This window comes from Ranitomeya imitator, chromosome 2 (assembly GCF_032444005.1).
Source record: "Ranitomeya imitator isolate aRanImi1 chromosome 2, aRanImi1.pri, whole genome shotgun sequence".
NCBI lineage: Eukaryota > Metazoa > Chordata > Amphibia > Anura > Dendrobatidae > Ranitomeya > Ranitomeya imitator.
The window spans coordinates 649,650,962-649,664,522 of NC_091283.1; the positions used below are offsets into that span (position 1 = coordinate 649,650,962).

The window sequence follows — 13,561 nt, forward strand, 5'->3', positions numbered from 1 at the left end:
CAAAAAAGGTTGCCACAGGATAATAAGAGCAGTACGTTTAAATCGAAACCAAACCCAATGTTTCGACCCACCAGGGTCTTATTCATGGGGTTACTTGGTTTCCAGATGTGCGTACATAAATGGCAAAAAAGAGCAGTAGGGCAATCTCTCTAATGTAAATCCTGTCACTTGGTATAAGGTGTTGAGAGGATGTAAAAATCCTATTTTGTAGTAGACATGCAGGGGAAATGGCCGTCACATCCGTGATGGGCCTGTAGTGTCCTGAAAAACCTAAAGGGGCGGCGTTCCAGTGCCCAGTAAGATCTGGGGTGCTATGTTGAGGGTAGATGGCGAATTTAAACGCTGTGAATAGCCCTGGAATAGTGGCACATCCGTGTCCAATCCGATAGAATGCACTAGGGTTAAGGGGGGTGGCGGGTCTATTTGCCCCCAATAGTATTGCTGGACTAATTGTGCTGGACCTGTGGTGTCCTGGAATAATGGCACATCAGTGCCAAGTTGGGTATGGTGCACTCGGATGACGGGGGATGGCGGGTCTATGTACCCCCAAAAATGAAGCTGCACCAGGAATGCTGGACCTGTGATGACCTGGACCTCATGAAAGAGGGAGCGGCGCTCCCATGCCCTGCTCGGAGTGTTGCGCAACCCCCATTTATCCTAGTGCACTCTATCGGATTGGACACGGATGTGCCACTATTCCAGGGTACCGCAGACGCAGCATTTTTGGTGCAACTCTACCTCTGACAGCGATTAAATTCGCCATCTACCCTCCACATCGCACTCTAGATCTTACTGGGCACTGGAACGCCGCCCCTTTAGGATTTTCAGGACACTACAGGCCCATCACGGATGTGAAGGCCAATTCCCCTGCATGTTTACTACAAAATAGGATTTCGAACTATTGTATTAATGATGGGTGTCATAATTGACACCTCTCCATTATTAACCAATACAATACAAGTACAATAGCAAGGTGACATTAACCCTTCATTACCCCATATCCCACTGCTACAGGGGAGTGGGAAGAGAGTGGCTAAGTGCCAGAATAGGTGCATCTTCCAGATGTGCCTTTTCTGGGGTGGCTGGGGGCAGATGTTTTTAGCCAGGGGGGATGGGGGGTCCTATAGCCGTGGTCCCTCTCTAGGCTATTAATATCTGCCCTCAGTCACTGGCTTTCCCACTCTGGCGGAGAAAATTGCGCGGGAGCCCACGTCAATTTTTTCTGGGATTTAACCCTTTAATTTAATAGCTAGAGACCCCAAATTTGACACAAAGACGCTTCTTACATTACTAAAGAGGAATATGTAATAAAAGAAAAGATATGAGATGGTTTACTGTATGTAAACCATGTCTCATATCATGTCGGGTTTGTGAAGGAGATAGGAAAAGCCGGCAATTGATTTACCGGCTTTTCTGCTATCTAGCGCTGAAAAAAGAAAAAAAAAAAAAAAAATATATATATATATATATATATATATATATATATATATATATATAGTGTATGTATGTATGCATATGTATATATATATATATGTGTGTGTGTGTATATATATATATATATATATATATATATATATATATATATATATATATATATATATATATATATATATATATATATAATTTTATTATTTATACGAATGCCATATGGATGACACTGATAAATTTGTGCATTAAAAATCGCATCCTCGCATTGAATACGGAACAGTGTTTTGAAACAATTGCTGCGTATTACGGCCGTAAAAAACGGAAAACGGGCCGTATTTTCATACCCTGAGTGGGACCCCGGCCTTAGGTGTGCTTTTTGGCCCATTCTTCCACACACACTCTTCAAACCCTACAGGCTACGTTGGCTCCTTCTATGTAACTTTAGCTATGGGGCCCTGAGACTTCTATGTACGCCACTGTTTGAGATTGTTGTCCTTCTGCAGAAATAATTTGGCGCCAAGCATCGGTTTTCCTGATGGTATTGCTAAATAAGTGTCTGGTATTTTCAATGATAATTAAATACAGGCAATTAATTGGCAACATTGAGGACCGTAGATGCAGGGGTCAGGATAGAAAACTTTGTATTAATTGATAATTATAAACTATTATCACTTGTATTTTTCATGCATTCTTACACTGCAGTATCTTTTCCACATCTATCTAAAACTTGCACAGTAACCTACCGTCTTGTTGTATTTAAAGGGATTATCCACAAGTGGACATCCCCTTTTTAATAACGTTGATATCATCATAAAATCCAAACACTGCATCCTTACCTTCCACGGCCAACACTGCTTCTCCTTTAAGCACCGTCTCTCCCGTGATCTCATGACATTGTTTGTCACGTAAGTTCGCTGCTTTCACGGTAAAGTTGGACAATGTCCCGAGATCGCTGAGAGACACGATGCTTAAAGAGTGAGCGCAGAACAGGTTTGGGAAATAAGGTGCCTTTTTTTTTTTTTTTTTTTTTTTTTTGATAGCAATGAGTTCAACTAATATTTTATTTTAAAATAGACTTCATCCTAAATCTGGCAAAACTTGACAATACGCTCCATCGTTCCAGTCTGTGAACCTAAGTGGAGATGGACAAGGACAGAAGTGACGTGACTGAAAACATATTAAAATTTACCTTGGAAATCATTTACCTGCTAACTGGAGAGGTGAGATGCAAGGAGTTGGATCACATGACATTGCAGATTCTCCTTTCTTAAAGGGAACCTGTCACCCCGAAAATCGCGGGTGAGGTAAGCCCACCGGCATCAGGGGCTTATCTACAGCATTCTATAATGCTGTAGATAAGCCCCCGATGTTACCTGAAAGATGAGAAAAAGACGTTATATTATACTCACCCAGGGGCGGTCCCGCTGCTGGTCCGGTCAAATGGGTGTCTCTGGTCCGCTGCGGCGCCTCCCATCTTCATTACAAGACGTCCTCTTCTGATCTTCAGCCATGGCTCCGGCGCAGGCGTACTTTCTCTGCCCTGTTGAGGGCAGAGCAAAGTATTGCAGTGCGCAGGCGCCGGAATGGTCAGATTGGCCCGGCACCTGCGCACTGCAGTACTTTGTCTGCCCTCAACAGGGCAGAGAAAGTACGCCTGCGCCGGAGCCATGGCTGAAGATCAGAAGAGGACGTCTTGTAATGAAGATGGGAGGCGCCGCAGTGGACCAGAGACACCCATCCGACCGGACCAGCAGCGGGACCGCCCCTGGGTGAGTATAATATAACGTCTTTTTCTCCTCTTTCAGGTAACATCAGGGGCTTATCTACAGCATTACAGAATGCTGTAAATAAGCCCCTGATGCCGGTGGGCTTACCTCACCCGCGATTTTCGGGGTGACAGGTTCCCTTTAACCTTTGATCATGAATAAGTTGAATATTTAAAATTATTTCTTCTTATGTTTAGTATTATGGCCCAACAAAGAAGTCCAGGAAGCATGTGACATCTAGCATTCACAGCAACGTGTCAAGAGGTCGGAGCAGGACCCAGCATCTAATCACAGAGCCTCAGACTCGCTTATCGATGCAGGAGAGCAGCAATGATCAGAAGATTTTGGAACTCGCCAACAAGATCATTGAGCTGCTGAACAGAGGGGTGAGCATGACACTTTGTTTTTTCTTATTGCAGGTATATTTTGACTCTACTCTCAATTTAGATACAGGGAAGATATATAGCTTTGCACTGTGTTAGCCAGTAGATAGAATAATATTTGGAATTGAGAGTCCTCAGTGGTTGATACCTATTAATGGCTAATTGAAAAGATGGTAACAGACTGCAATTTTTCCAGACTACTCGGGTCTCTTCATCAGCCAGCAATCTCAGAAGGCTCCTTGCAATAGTAGAAAAAAAGGGGGAAACGGCACAGCAGACTTACAGAAAAAAAAAGTGATGTTTATTGCCCAAATGGCATGGCGACGTTTCGGATACAATCCTTTCTCAAGCAATGAATATACTACAAGTGCACACATACAGTATATAGGTGCTCTATTCATCAATTTGATATATCAATTATTCACAAATTATTAGAAAGTATACAATATATACAAAGTATGTAATTAGTGCTTAATGCATACACATGAGATTTTTTTTAATTTTTTATAAAACATCATTATATCAATAATACATATTAAATATTGTGCACAATATACCGTATATTCTCAAGTATAAGCCGACCCCCCTAATTTTGCCACAAAAAACTGGGAAAACTTAATGACTCGAGTATAAGCCTAGGGTGGGAAATGCAGCAGCTACCGGTAAATGTCAAAAATAAAAATAGATACCAATAAAAATAAAATTAATTGAGATATCAGTAGGTTAAGAGTTTTTGAATATCCATATTGAATCAGGAGCCCCATATAATGCTCCATTAAGTTTATGATGGCCCCATAAGATGCTCCATATTAAAATATGCCCCATATAATCCTGCATAAAGGTTAATAATGGCCCCATGAGATGCTCCATACACACATTTGCCCAATATAATGCTGCACAAATGCTGATTATGGCCCCATAAGATGCTCCATACAGACACTTGCCCCATATAACGTAATGCTCCACAAACGTTAATTATGGCCCCATACAGACACTTGCCCCATATAGTGCTGCACAAACTTTATGGCCCCATAGATGCTCCATACAAACACTTGCCCCATATAGTGCTGCACAAACGTTATGGCCCCCATATAGTGTTGCACAAACGTTATGGCCCCATAGATGCTCCATACAGACACTTGCCCCATTTGCTGTTGCTGCGATAAAAAAAAAAATCACATACTCACCTCTGTCGCTCAGGCCCCCGGCACTTTCAATATTCACCTGCACCTGGTCAAATATGCAATCTATTCCCATAACTTTAAAATCAACAGATTCAGTCATTCAATTTATAAATCCGGAATATATATACAGCATTGGTTACATAGTAAGGTTAGCAGCGTCACAAATGCATAACCAATAAAATTTTTCATTTTTAAGTATTTTATGTGGACAAATAAATAGCATAAACCATACCATAATAGGCAGGGCGTAAGTCCCAGAGATGCCACTAGGTGGGGGAAAATCCCAACAATGAAGTGGGATATCCCACACCTTAATGGGGAAACAGAAAGGAGAGGAATGTAATCCCCACCCTCCGCTTCCCACAATGGCAACAAGGATCCAACTGCCCTATAAATATACTAGCTATTGGACCCATTCTACGCCCGTGTGGCGAGCATTTATATTGGTATATGGTCTCCATCCTGGTATGTGCTGCACCCATCCTGCGTCCCCATCCTGTCATGTGCTGCACCCATCCTGCGTCCCCATCCTGTCATGTGCTGCACCCATCCTGCGTCCCCATCCTGTCATGTGCTGCACCCATCCTGCGTCCCCATCCTGTCATGTGCTGCACCCATCCTGCGTCCCCATCCTGTCATGTGCTGCACCCATCCTGCGTCCCCATCCTGTCATGTGCTGCTCCCATCCTGCGCCCCCCGTTCTGTCATGTGCTGCTCCCATCCTGCGCCACCGTTCTTTAATTTGCTGCTCCCATCCATATGCCCCATACGCTGCTCCATAAAGGTTTATGGCCCCCATAAGATGCTCCATAGTGTATGCCCCGTACGCTGTTCCATAAAGGTTTATGGCCCCCATAAGATGCTCCATGGTATATGCCCCCGTACACTGCTCCTTTATGGTTTATGGCCCCATAAGATGCTCCATGGTATATGCCCCCGTACACTGCTCCATTATGGTTTATGGCCCCATAAGATGCTCCATAGTGTATGCCCCGTACGCTGTTCCATAAAGGTTTATGGCCCCTATAAGATGCTCCATACTATATGCCCCCGTACACTGCTCCATTATGGTTTATGGCCCCATAAGATGCTCCATACTCTATGCCCCCGTACACTGCTCCATTATGGTTTATGGCCTCATAAGATGCTCCATACTCTATGCCCCCGTACACTGATCCATTATGGTTGATGGCCCCCTTAACATGCTCCATTTTATATGCCCCCGTATGCTGCTGCAATATATTAAAAAAAAAAAAAACAAACAAAAAAAAAAAAAAAACATACTCGCCTATCGTCGCTGGGCGCCAAGTGCTGGGGGGCCTGAGCAGGCGGGGAAGCTGAACTCTGTCGTCTATTTGCTGTTTATATCTCACATTTGCATATGTTGGGGTGATATTCCCTTTATGGATGCTGGTTACGGATTTTTTTTATCACTACAATGAATATTTTAATGTGGAAAAATGATATCTATAATATAACGCTGGGAGCGTCACTCTGTCCGAAGCCTTTATAGACTGCGCAGGCGCAGTCTGGGCCTCACAGAGTGACGCTCCCGGGAGATCGCGGTATGCGTTAACACTGAACGCACACCGCGATCTCCAACAGAGAAGCAGGGACCGCCAGGAGGGTGAGTATCAGCTATATTCTCCTGTCCTCCGTTCCACCGCTGCGCGCCGCCATCTTCCCAGTCCTCTGGCTGTGACTGGTCAGTCAGAGGGTGGCGCCGCCGTGCATTAAGCCCCCCCTCTGAACTGAAGGTCACAGGCCGAGGACCGGGAAGATGGCGGCGCGCAGCGGTGGAACGGAGGACAGGAGAATATAGCTGATACTCACCCTCCTGGCGGTCCCTGCTTCTCTGTTGGAGATCGCGGTGTGCGTTCAGTGTTAACGCATACCGCGATCTCCCGGGAGCGTCACTCTGTGAGGCCCAGACTGCGCCTGCGCTTGCGCAGTCTGTAAAGGCTTCGGACAGAGTGACGCTCCCAGCGTTATATTATAGATATCATTTTTCCACATTAAAATATTCATTGCAGTGATAAAAAAAATCCGTAACCAGCATCCATAAAGGGAATATCACCCCAACATATGCAAATGTGAGATATAAACAGCAAATAGACGACAGAGTTCAGCTTCAGTCTCCATATTATTCCTTTATACATGTATGACAGATATCTCTTAGAAAAAAATCACATTTCCCTTTCATCCTGTCCCTTAGGAAAATTTACTTTATTTATGTTAGGGCATGTTAGGTTAGGCTATGGGTTAAACTAGATGGACTTAGTCTTCCTTCAACCTTAATAACTATGTTACTATGTTATATATCCAATCACAGGCATGCTCAATATAAAAAATATTCAAAAAAATAAAAAAAGAGCACGCGAGTGCGATGAACCCAAGGATGAAAACCCTAGACCAGAAAAAGAAAAAAAGATAAAACAATATGTGAATATCAAAATATTAAATATCAGTAGTCAAGATGAGGCTATAACTTAATATACCACTAAATGACCTGACCCAACTTGAAATCCACATTGACACCAAACAGTCTCAACTTGTGTAATCTCATTATCCATTCGAGTTCCTTTCTTTTTAATTTCTGAATACGATCTCCTCCCCTCCTCAGACCTGGTACTACATCAATAATACGGAAACGCAATTGTTTCTCTGTGTGAAGTATTTCCGTGAAATGTTTTGAAACTGGTAAATCCATCCTCTTCTTCCTTTATGGTATGTCGGTGTTGATTAATCCTGGTTTTCAAATCACACGTAGTTTCAGCAACATACCACAAGGAACAATGGCACTGCAGAAGATATACAACATAATCGGAGTCACATGCCAAGTAATGTTAGATATTAAATTCTTCATTTGTTACGGGATTTAAAAATTTGGAACCTTTAATCATGAGGCAACAATTGACGCATCACAGACGGGAAACATCCCCTTCTGTCCCTCCCAGTCAGTGTAGTCTGATAAGATTTCTTGAACGATCCAATATCAGATATCATCAAATTAGAACCTTCGGTGCAATTCCTCTTATAAGAAAAGATCGGAGTTTTTTTTTTAAACTCTTGCAAGCACCTATTTAACATGCCCCAATGTTCATGGACTATTTTTGCAATTGTTTCTCTCCTCGCAATATGTTGTGACAAAGGGAATACGGTTAAATTTTTTAGTAGTAGTTTTGTTTTGAAATAAATCAACCCTAGTTATTTCATCCACCTTATGTTTTTGGCGTTTCAGCAAATTTTTTGGGTAATCTGTTTGAAAAAATTTTCATCATAGTAATCATTGATCTCTCGTGAAATTTGATTGCTCTCAATGCGTTTAACTCTCATCAGTTGACTAAGAGGAATTGCTTCTATCATTTTTTTTGGATGCTGACTTTTGAATGATAACGAATTTATTCTTGTTGGTTACTTTAGTATATAACTGTGTGGTAAAGCCTTCAACCATAATCTTTACATCTACATCCAAAAACTGTATATTAGTATTTGAATGGGCCAAGGTAAATTTAATCATTTCATCAATGGTGTTCATATATCTGTGAAACTCCAAGAGCATCGCTTCTGTTCCAGTCCAAATGAGGAAGATATCGTCTATGTATCTCCGCCATGCAGCAACATAGCTGAAGTGGTGGGACACATAGACAAAATCCTCCTCAAGGACACTCATTACCAAGTTAGCATACGCGGGTGCCATGTTAGCACCCATGGCGACTCCGCGCAGCTGGAGATAAAAATCATCTCCAAACAAAAAATAGTTTTTTGCCAAAACCAATTTCAAAAGTTGTAAGATAAATTCCCTTGCCTGTATAGAAAATTCAGTGTTTGTCAATTTCTTATTTACTGCATTTAGCCCCCGAGAGTGGTAAATGGAGGTGTAAAGTGACGTGACGTAAAAAGAAGCTACAATTATTTCACCCGATATGCTGACTTGGTTAATTTTTTGCAAATAGTCAATAGTGTCTTTAACAAAAGAGTCAGTACGACTAGCTATCGGGTTGAGAACTTTATCCATGTAGGCCCAAATGTTAGATAAAATGGAGTCACAGCCTGAAACAATGGGCCTCCCAGGAGGATCAATGAGAAACGTATGGATTTTTGGGAGGATATATATAACCGGTCTAATTGGATGTTCAGTGTTCAAAAAATCAAATAAATCTTTATCAATTATCTGTTCATTTAAAGCATCATTCAGAATATTCTTAATCTCTCTTGCAATTTCAAATTTAGGATCATAATTAAGTCTATCATATACCTCCCGGGCCCCCAATTGTCTTTCAGTCTCATGAATATAATTCTGGTGATCCATGATTACCACTGAGCCGCCTTTATCGGCACTTTTTTTGACAATTTCTTCATTGTGTGATAAATCATGTAAAGCCTCAATTTCACCTCTCGTCATATTTGGGTTTTTAAAACCCTTTTCATAGTAGTTTTTCAAAACCTCAATATCTCTCGTTACAGCAGTAATAAACTCTTCTATCACAGGTGGACTACTTGTGGTACAAAATTACTCCTATTTTTCAATGATACCTCCAGTTCACCAACTGAAGCTGATTCTGTGATTACTTTGTTACTAAACCACTCTTTAAGTTTAAGGGATCTAAAAATATTTTTGTAAATCAACAGTCAGTTGGAACCAATCAACGTGTACTTAAACAAGGGATTATTCTTTGGGATAACACAGATATTTCATCAGCAGTTAGTACTTTTTTAGAGATATTTACAATTAAACCTGATCCTTGCTCCTTGTTGCTACTTGTTTTGCCACTGCTGATTTGTTTCCCCTTTTCTCTCCTTTTTTTTGTGGTCTCCGGTGTTCTTTCCTCCCCTTTTCCTGATGGTTTCTGTTTGTCTTTTTGAGGACCCATATCTGGAAAAATCAAAATTAGTCCCCACATAATCAGTATCTCTATGAAAAAGATTTATTTTCTTTTTGAACCATGGACCTTTCTTTCTCCAGTTCCCTTGACCTTCCCTTTGTCAGTTATAGATGTTGCCTGACTTTTATAATCATCCATGTCGCGGTTCCATTTCTTCCGTTTCACATCCTCCAATTCTAATCGTAATTTATCAATCTTATCAGCCGATATTTTAAAACTGTTCCATTAATCCTCTTTCAAAAATCTCTTAATTTCTGATTCCACAGGAAACCATTCTAGTTGATATTTTTTATAACTCCTATTGTAAATATTCAATGTTCAACAATATTAAATCCAAACTATATTTGTTAGAAATCATACAAAACTTTGTACAAAAAGATGAATCACCAGTCATGAGGTTAGGGCGAATATTGGAGCGTTTTTGCTCTAAAATATTCGCTTAACCCCTTTACCCCCAAGGGTGGTTTGCACGTCAATGACCAGGCCAATTTTTACAATTGACCACTGTCCCTTTATGAGGTTATAACTCTGGAACGCTTCAACAGATCCTGGTGATTCTGGCATTGTTTTCTCGTGACATATTGTACTTCATGATAGTGGTAAAATTTCTTTGATATTACCTGCGTTTATTTGTGAAAAAAATGGAAATTTGGCGAAAATTTTGAAAATTTCGCAATTTTCCAACTTTGAATTTTTATGCAATTAAATCACAGAGATATGTCACACAAAATACTTAATAAGTAACATTTCCCACATGTCTACTTTACATCAGCACAATTTTGGAACCAAATTTTTTTTTTTGTTGGGGAGTTATAAGGGTTAAAAGTCGACTAGCAATTTCTCATTTTTACAACACCGTTTTTTTTTTTTAGGGACCACATCTCATTTGAAGTCATTTTGAGGGGTCTATATGATAGAAAATACCCAAGTGTGACACCATTCTAAAAACTGCACCCCTCAAGGTGCTCAAAACCATATTCAAGAAGCTTATTAACTCTTCAGGTGTTTCACAGGAATTTTTGGAATGTTTAAATAAAAATGAACATTTAACTTTTTTTCACAAAAAATTTACTTCAGCTCCAATTTGTTTTTTTTTACCAAGGGTAACAGGAGAAAATGGACCCCAAAAGTTGTTGTACAATTTGTCCTGAGTACGCCGATACCCCATATGTGGGGTAAACCACTGTTTGGGCGCATGGGAGAGCTCGGAAGGGAAGGAGCATCATTTGGAATGCAAACTTGATGGATTGGTCTGCAGGTGTCACATTGCGTTTGCAGAGCCCCTAATGTACCTAAAGGTACCTTCACACATAACGATTTTGTTAACGATATCGTTGCAACGTCACGCTTTTTGTGACGTAGCAACGATCCCGCTAACGATCTCGTTATGTGTGACAGCGACCAACGATCAGGCCCCTGCTGGGAGATCGTTGGTCGTGGGGAATGATCAGGGGAATGATCAGGACCTTTTATTGGTCGCTGATCACCCGCTGTCATCGCTGGATCGGCGTGTGTGACGCCGATCCAGCGATGTGTTCACTTGTAACCAGGGTAAATATCGGGTTACTAAGCGTAGGGCCACGCTTAGTAACCCGATATTTACCCTGGTTACCATTGTAAAAGTAAAAAAAAAACAAACAAAAAAACACTACATACTTACATTCCGATGTCTGTCACGTTCCCCGCCGTCAGCTCCCCTGCACTGACTGTCAGCGCCGGCCGTAAAGCACGCAGAGCACAGCGGTGACGTCACCGCTGTGCTCTGCTTTACGGCCGGCTCTGAGTCAGTGCGGGAAGCTGACGGCGGGGGACGTGACAGACATCGGAATGTAAGTATGTAGTGTTTTTTTTTTTTTTTTTTTAACTTTTACAATGGTAACCAGGGTAAATATCGGGTTACTAAGTGCGGCCCTGCACTTAGTAACCCGATGTTTACCCTGTTACCCGGGTGCTGCAGGGAGACTTCGGCATCGTTGAAGACCGTTTCACCGATGCCGAAGTCGTTCCCCTGATCGTTGGTCGCTGGAGAGAGCTGTCTGTGTGACAGCTCCCCAGCGACCACACAACGACTTACCAACGATCACGGCCAGGTCGTATCGCTGGTCGTGGTCATTGGTTAGTCGTTTAGTGTAACGGTACCTTAAACAGTAGAAACCCCCCACAAGTGACCCCATATTGGAATCTAGACCCCTCAAGGAACTTATCTAGATGTGTTCTGAGTACTTTGAACCCCCAAGTGTTTCACTACAGTTTATAACGCAGAGCTGTGAAAATAAAAAATCTTTTTTTTTCCCCACAAAAATTATTTTTTTAGCCCCCAGTTTTGTATTTTCCCAAGGGTAACAGGAGAAATTGGACCACAAAAGTTGTCTAATTTGTCCTGAGTACGCTGATACCCCACATGTTGGGGTAAACCCCTGTTTGGGCACACGGGAGAGCTCGGAAGGGAAGGAGCACTGTTTTACTTTTTCAACGCAGAAATGGCTGGAATTGAGATCGGACGCCATGTCGCGTTTGGAGAGCCACTGATGTGCCTAAACAGTGGAAACCCCCCAATTATAACTGAAACCCTAATCCAAACACACCCCTAACCCTAATCCCAACGATAACCCTAACCACACCTTTAACCCAGACACACCCCTAACCCTAATCCCAACCCTTTTCCCAACCGTAAATGTAATCTAAACCCTAACTGTAACTTTAGCCCCAACCCTAACTGTAGCCTTAACCCTAGCCCTAACGGGAAAATGGAAATAAATACATTTTTTTAATTTTTTTATTTTTCCCTAACTAAGGGGGTGATGAAGGGGGGTTTGATTTACTTTTATAGCGGGTTTTTTAGCGGATTTTTATGATTGGCAGCCATCACACACTGAAAGACACTTTTTATTGCAAAAAATATTTTTTGCGTTACCACATTTTGAGAGCTATAATTTTTCCATATTTTGGTGTCCCCCCCCCCCCCCCCCCCCCCCCCGTGAGCGCGGCCGGTCGCTATGACGTACTATCCCGTCGAGGGTCAGATAGGCCCAGGGCACCTCAACGGGATAGTACGTCTAAGGTCAGAGAGGGGTTAAAGTTATCAAGTGCAAACGTAGTGTTAATGATTTATTTTTTTTTTTAATTATTTTTTATTTAGTTTTTAGGTCAAATAGTGATTGAGTACTCAAAAATGTGGCATCAACCTCCACATTACCAAGAATTCTTTCCTCTTCTTAGTCAGTAAATGCAAAAACGCCGGGCTCAAAATTATTATCCATAGTCCAATAAAAGGCCAAATATATGGCCAAACAAAAGGTGCAGATTTCCACAGAAAAATATTTAGGTTAAAAAATTCGAACAGCACCAAACACAGTACCTTAACAAAGTGCACGCATCCCCAGCCAGCAATCTCAGAAGGCTCCTTGCAATAGTAGAAAGAAAAATGGCATCTTTTCAGTTAGCCTTTAAAAGGTATCAACCACTGAGGACTCTCAATTCTAAATATTATGCTCTCAATTTAGAAATTAAAACCCCACTTGTATTCTTCCAGATAGAAATGAACAAAACAAGCGCAAATGGTAAAAAAACAAACAGTAAACAATAAATGCCAAATTGCAAGTTCCGTTATAATGTTAAACTGTTTGTTTTGGTGAAAAAAACAGTAATTTTTTTGCGTAAGAAGTTACAGTATATGGTAAAATGAATAAACTACAATGTACTGAAAGCTGGTAAAAAAAAATCCAAGTGGGATGAAAATGGTGACAAAATTAAATTAATTGTTATTTTTGTACCACATACTTTGTATAGTAAAAAAGAACCTTTGTGATTCATCAGGTCAGTACTAGTATGGCGATATCCATCTTGTATAGTATGGTTTGTTTTTTGTTTTTCTTTTCTTATGGAGCTACAGTATAGGAGGGCTTATTTTTGTG

General features: G+C 41.3%; 1 protein-coding gene across 2 annotated transcripts in view; it reads left to right on the forward strand.

Moving 5' to 3' along the window:
* Nucleotides 1-13,561, forward strand: part of LOC138667091 (oocyte zinc finger protein XlCOF22-like) — a 45,599-nt gene that overhangs the window by 15,408 nt on the left and 16,630 nt on the right. For both annotated transcript variants that reach the window (XM_069755390.1, XM_069755389.1), the window contains 2 exons: nt 2,503-2,648; nt 3,392-3,580. In XM_069755390.1, coding sequence (XP_069611491.1) covers nt 2,571-2,648; nt 3,392-3,580 — 267 coding nt within the window. In that variant the 5' untranslated portion in view covers nt 2,503-2,570. The remainder of the gene's footprint in view (nt 1-2,502; nt 2,649-3,391; nt 3,581-13,561) is intronic.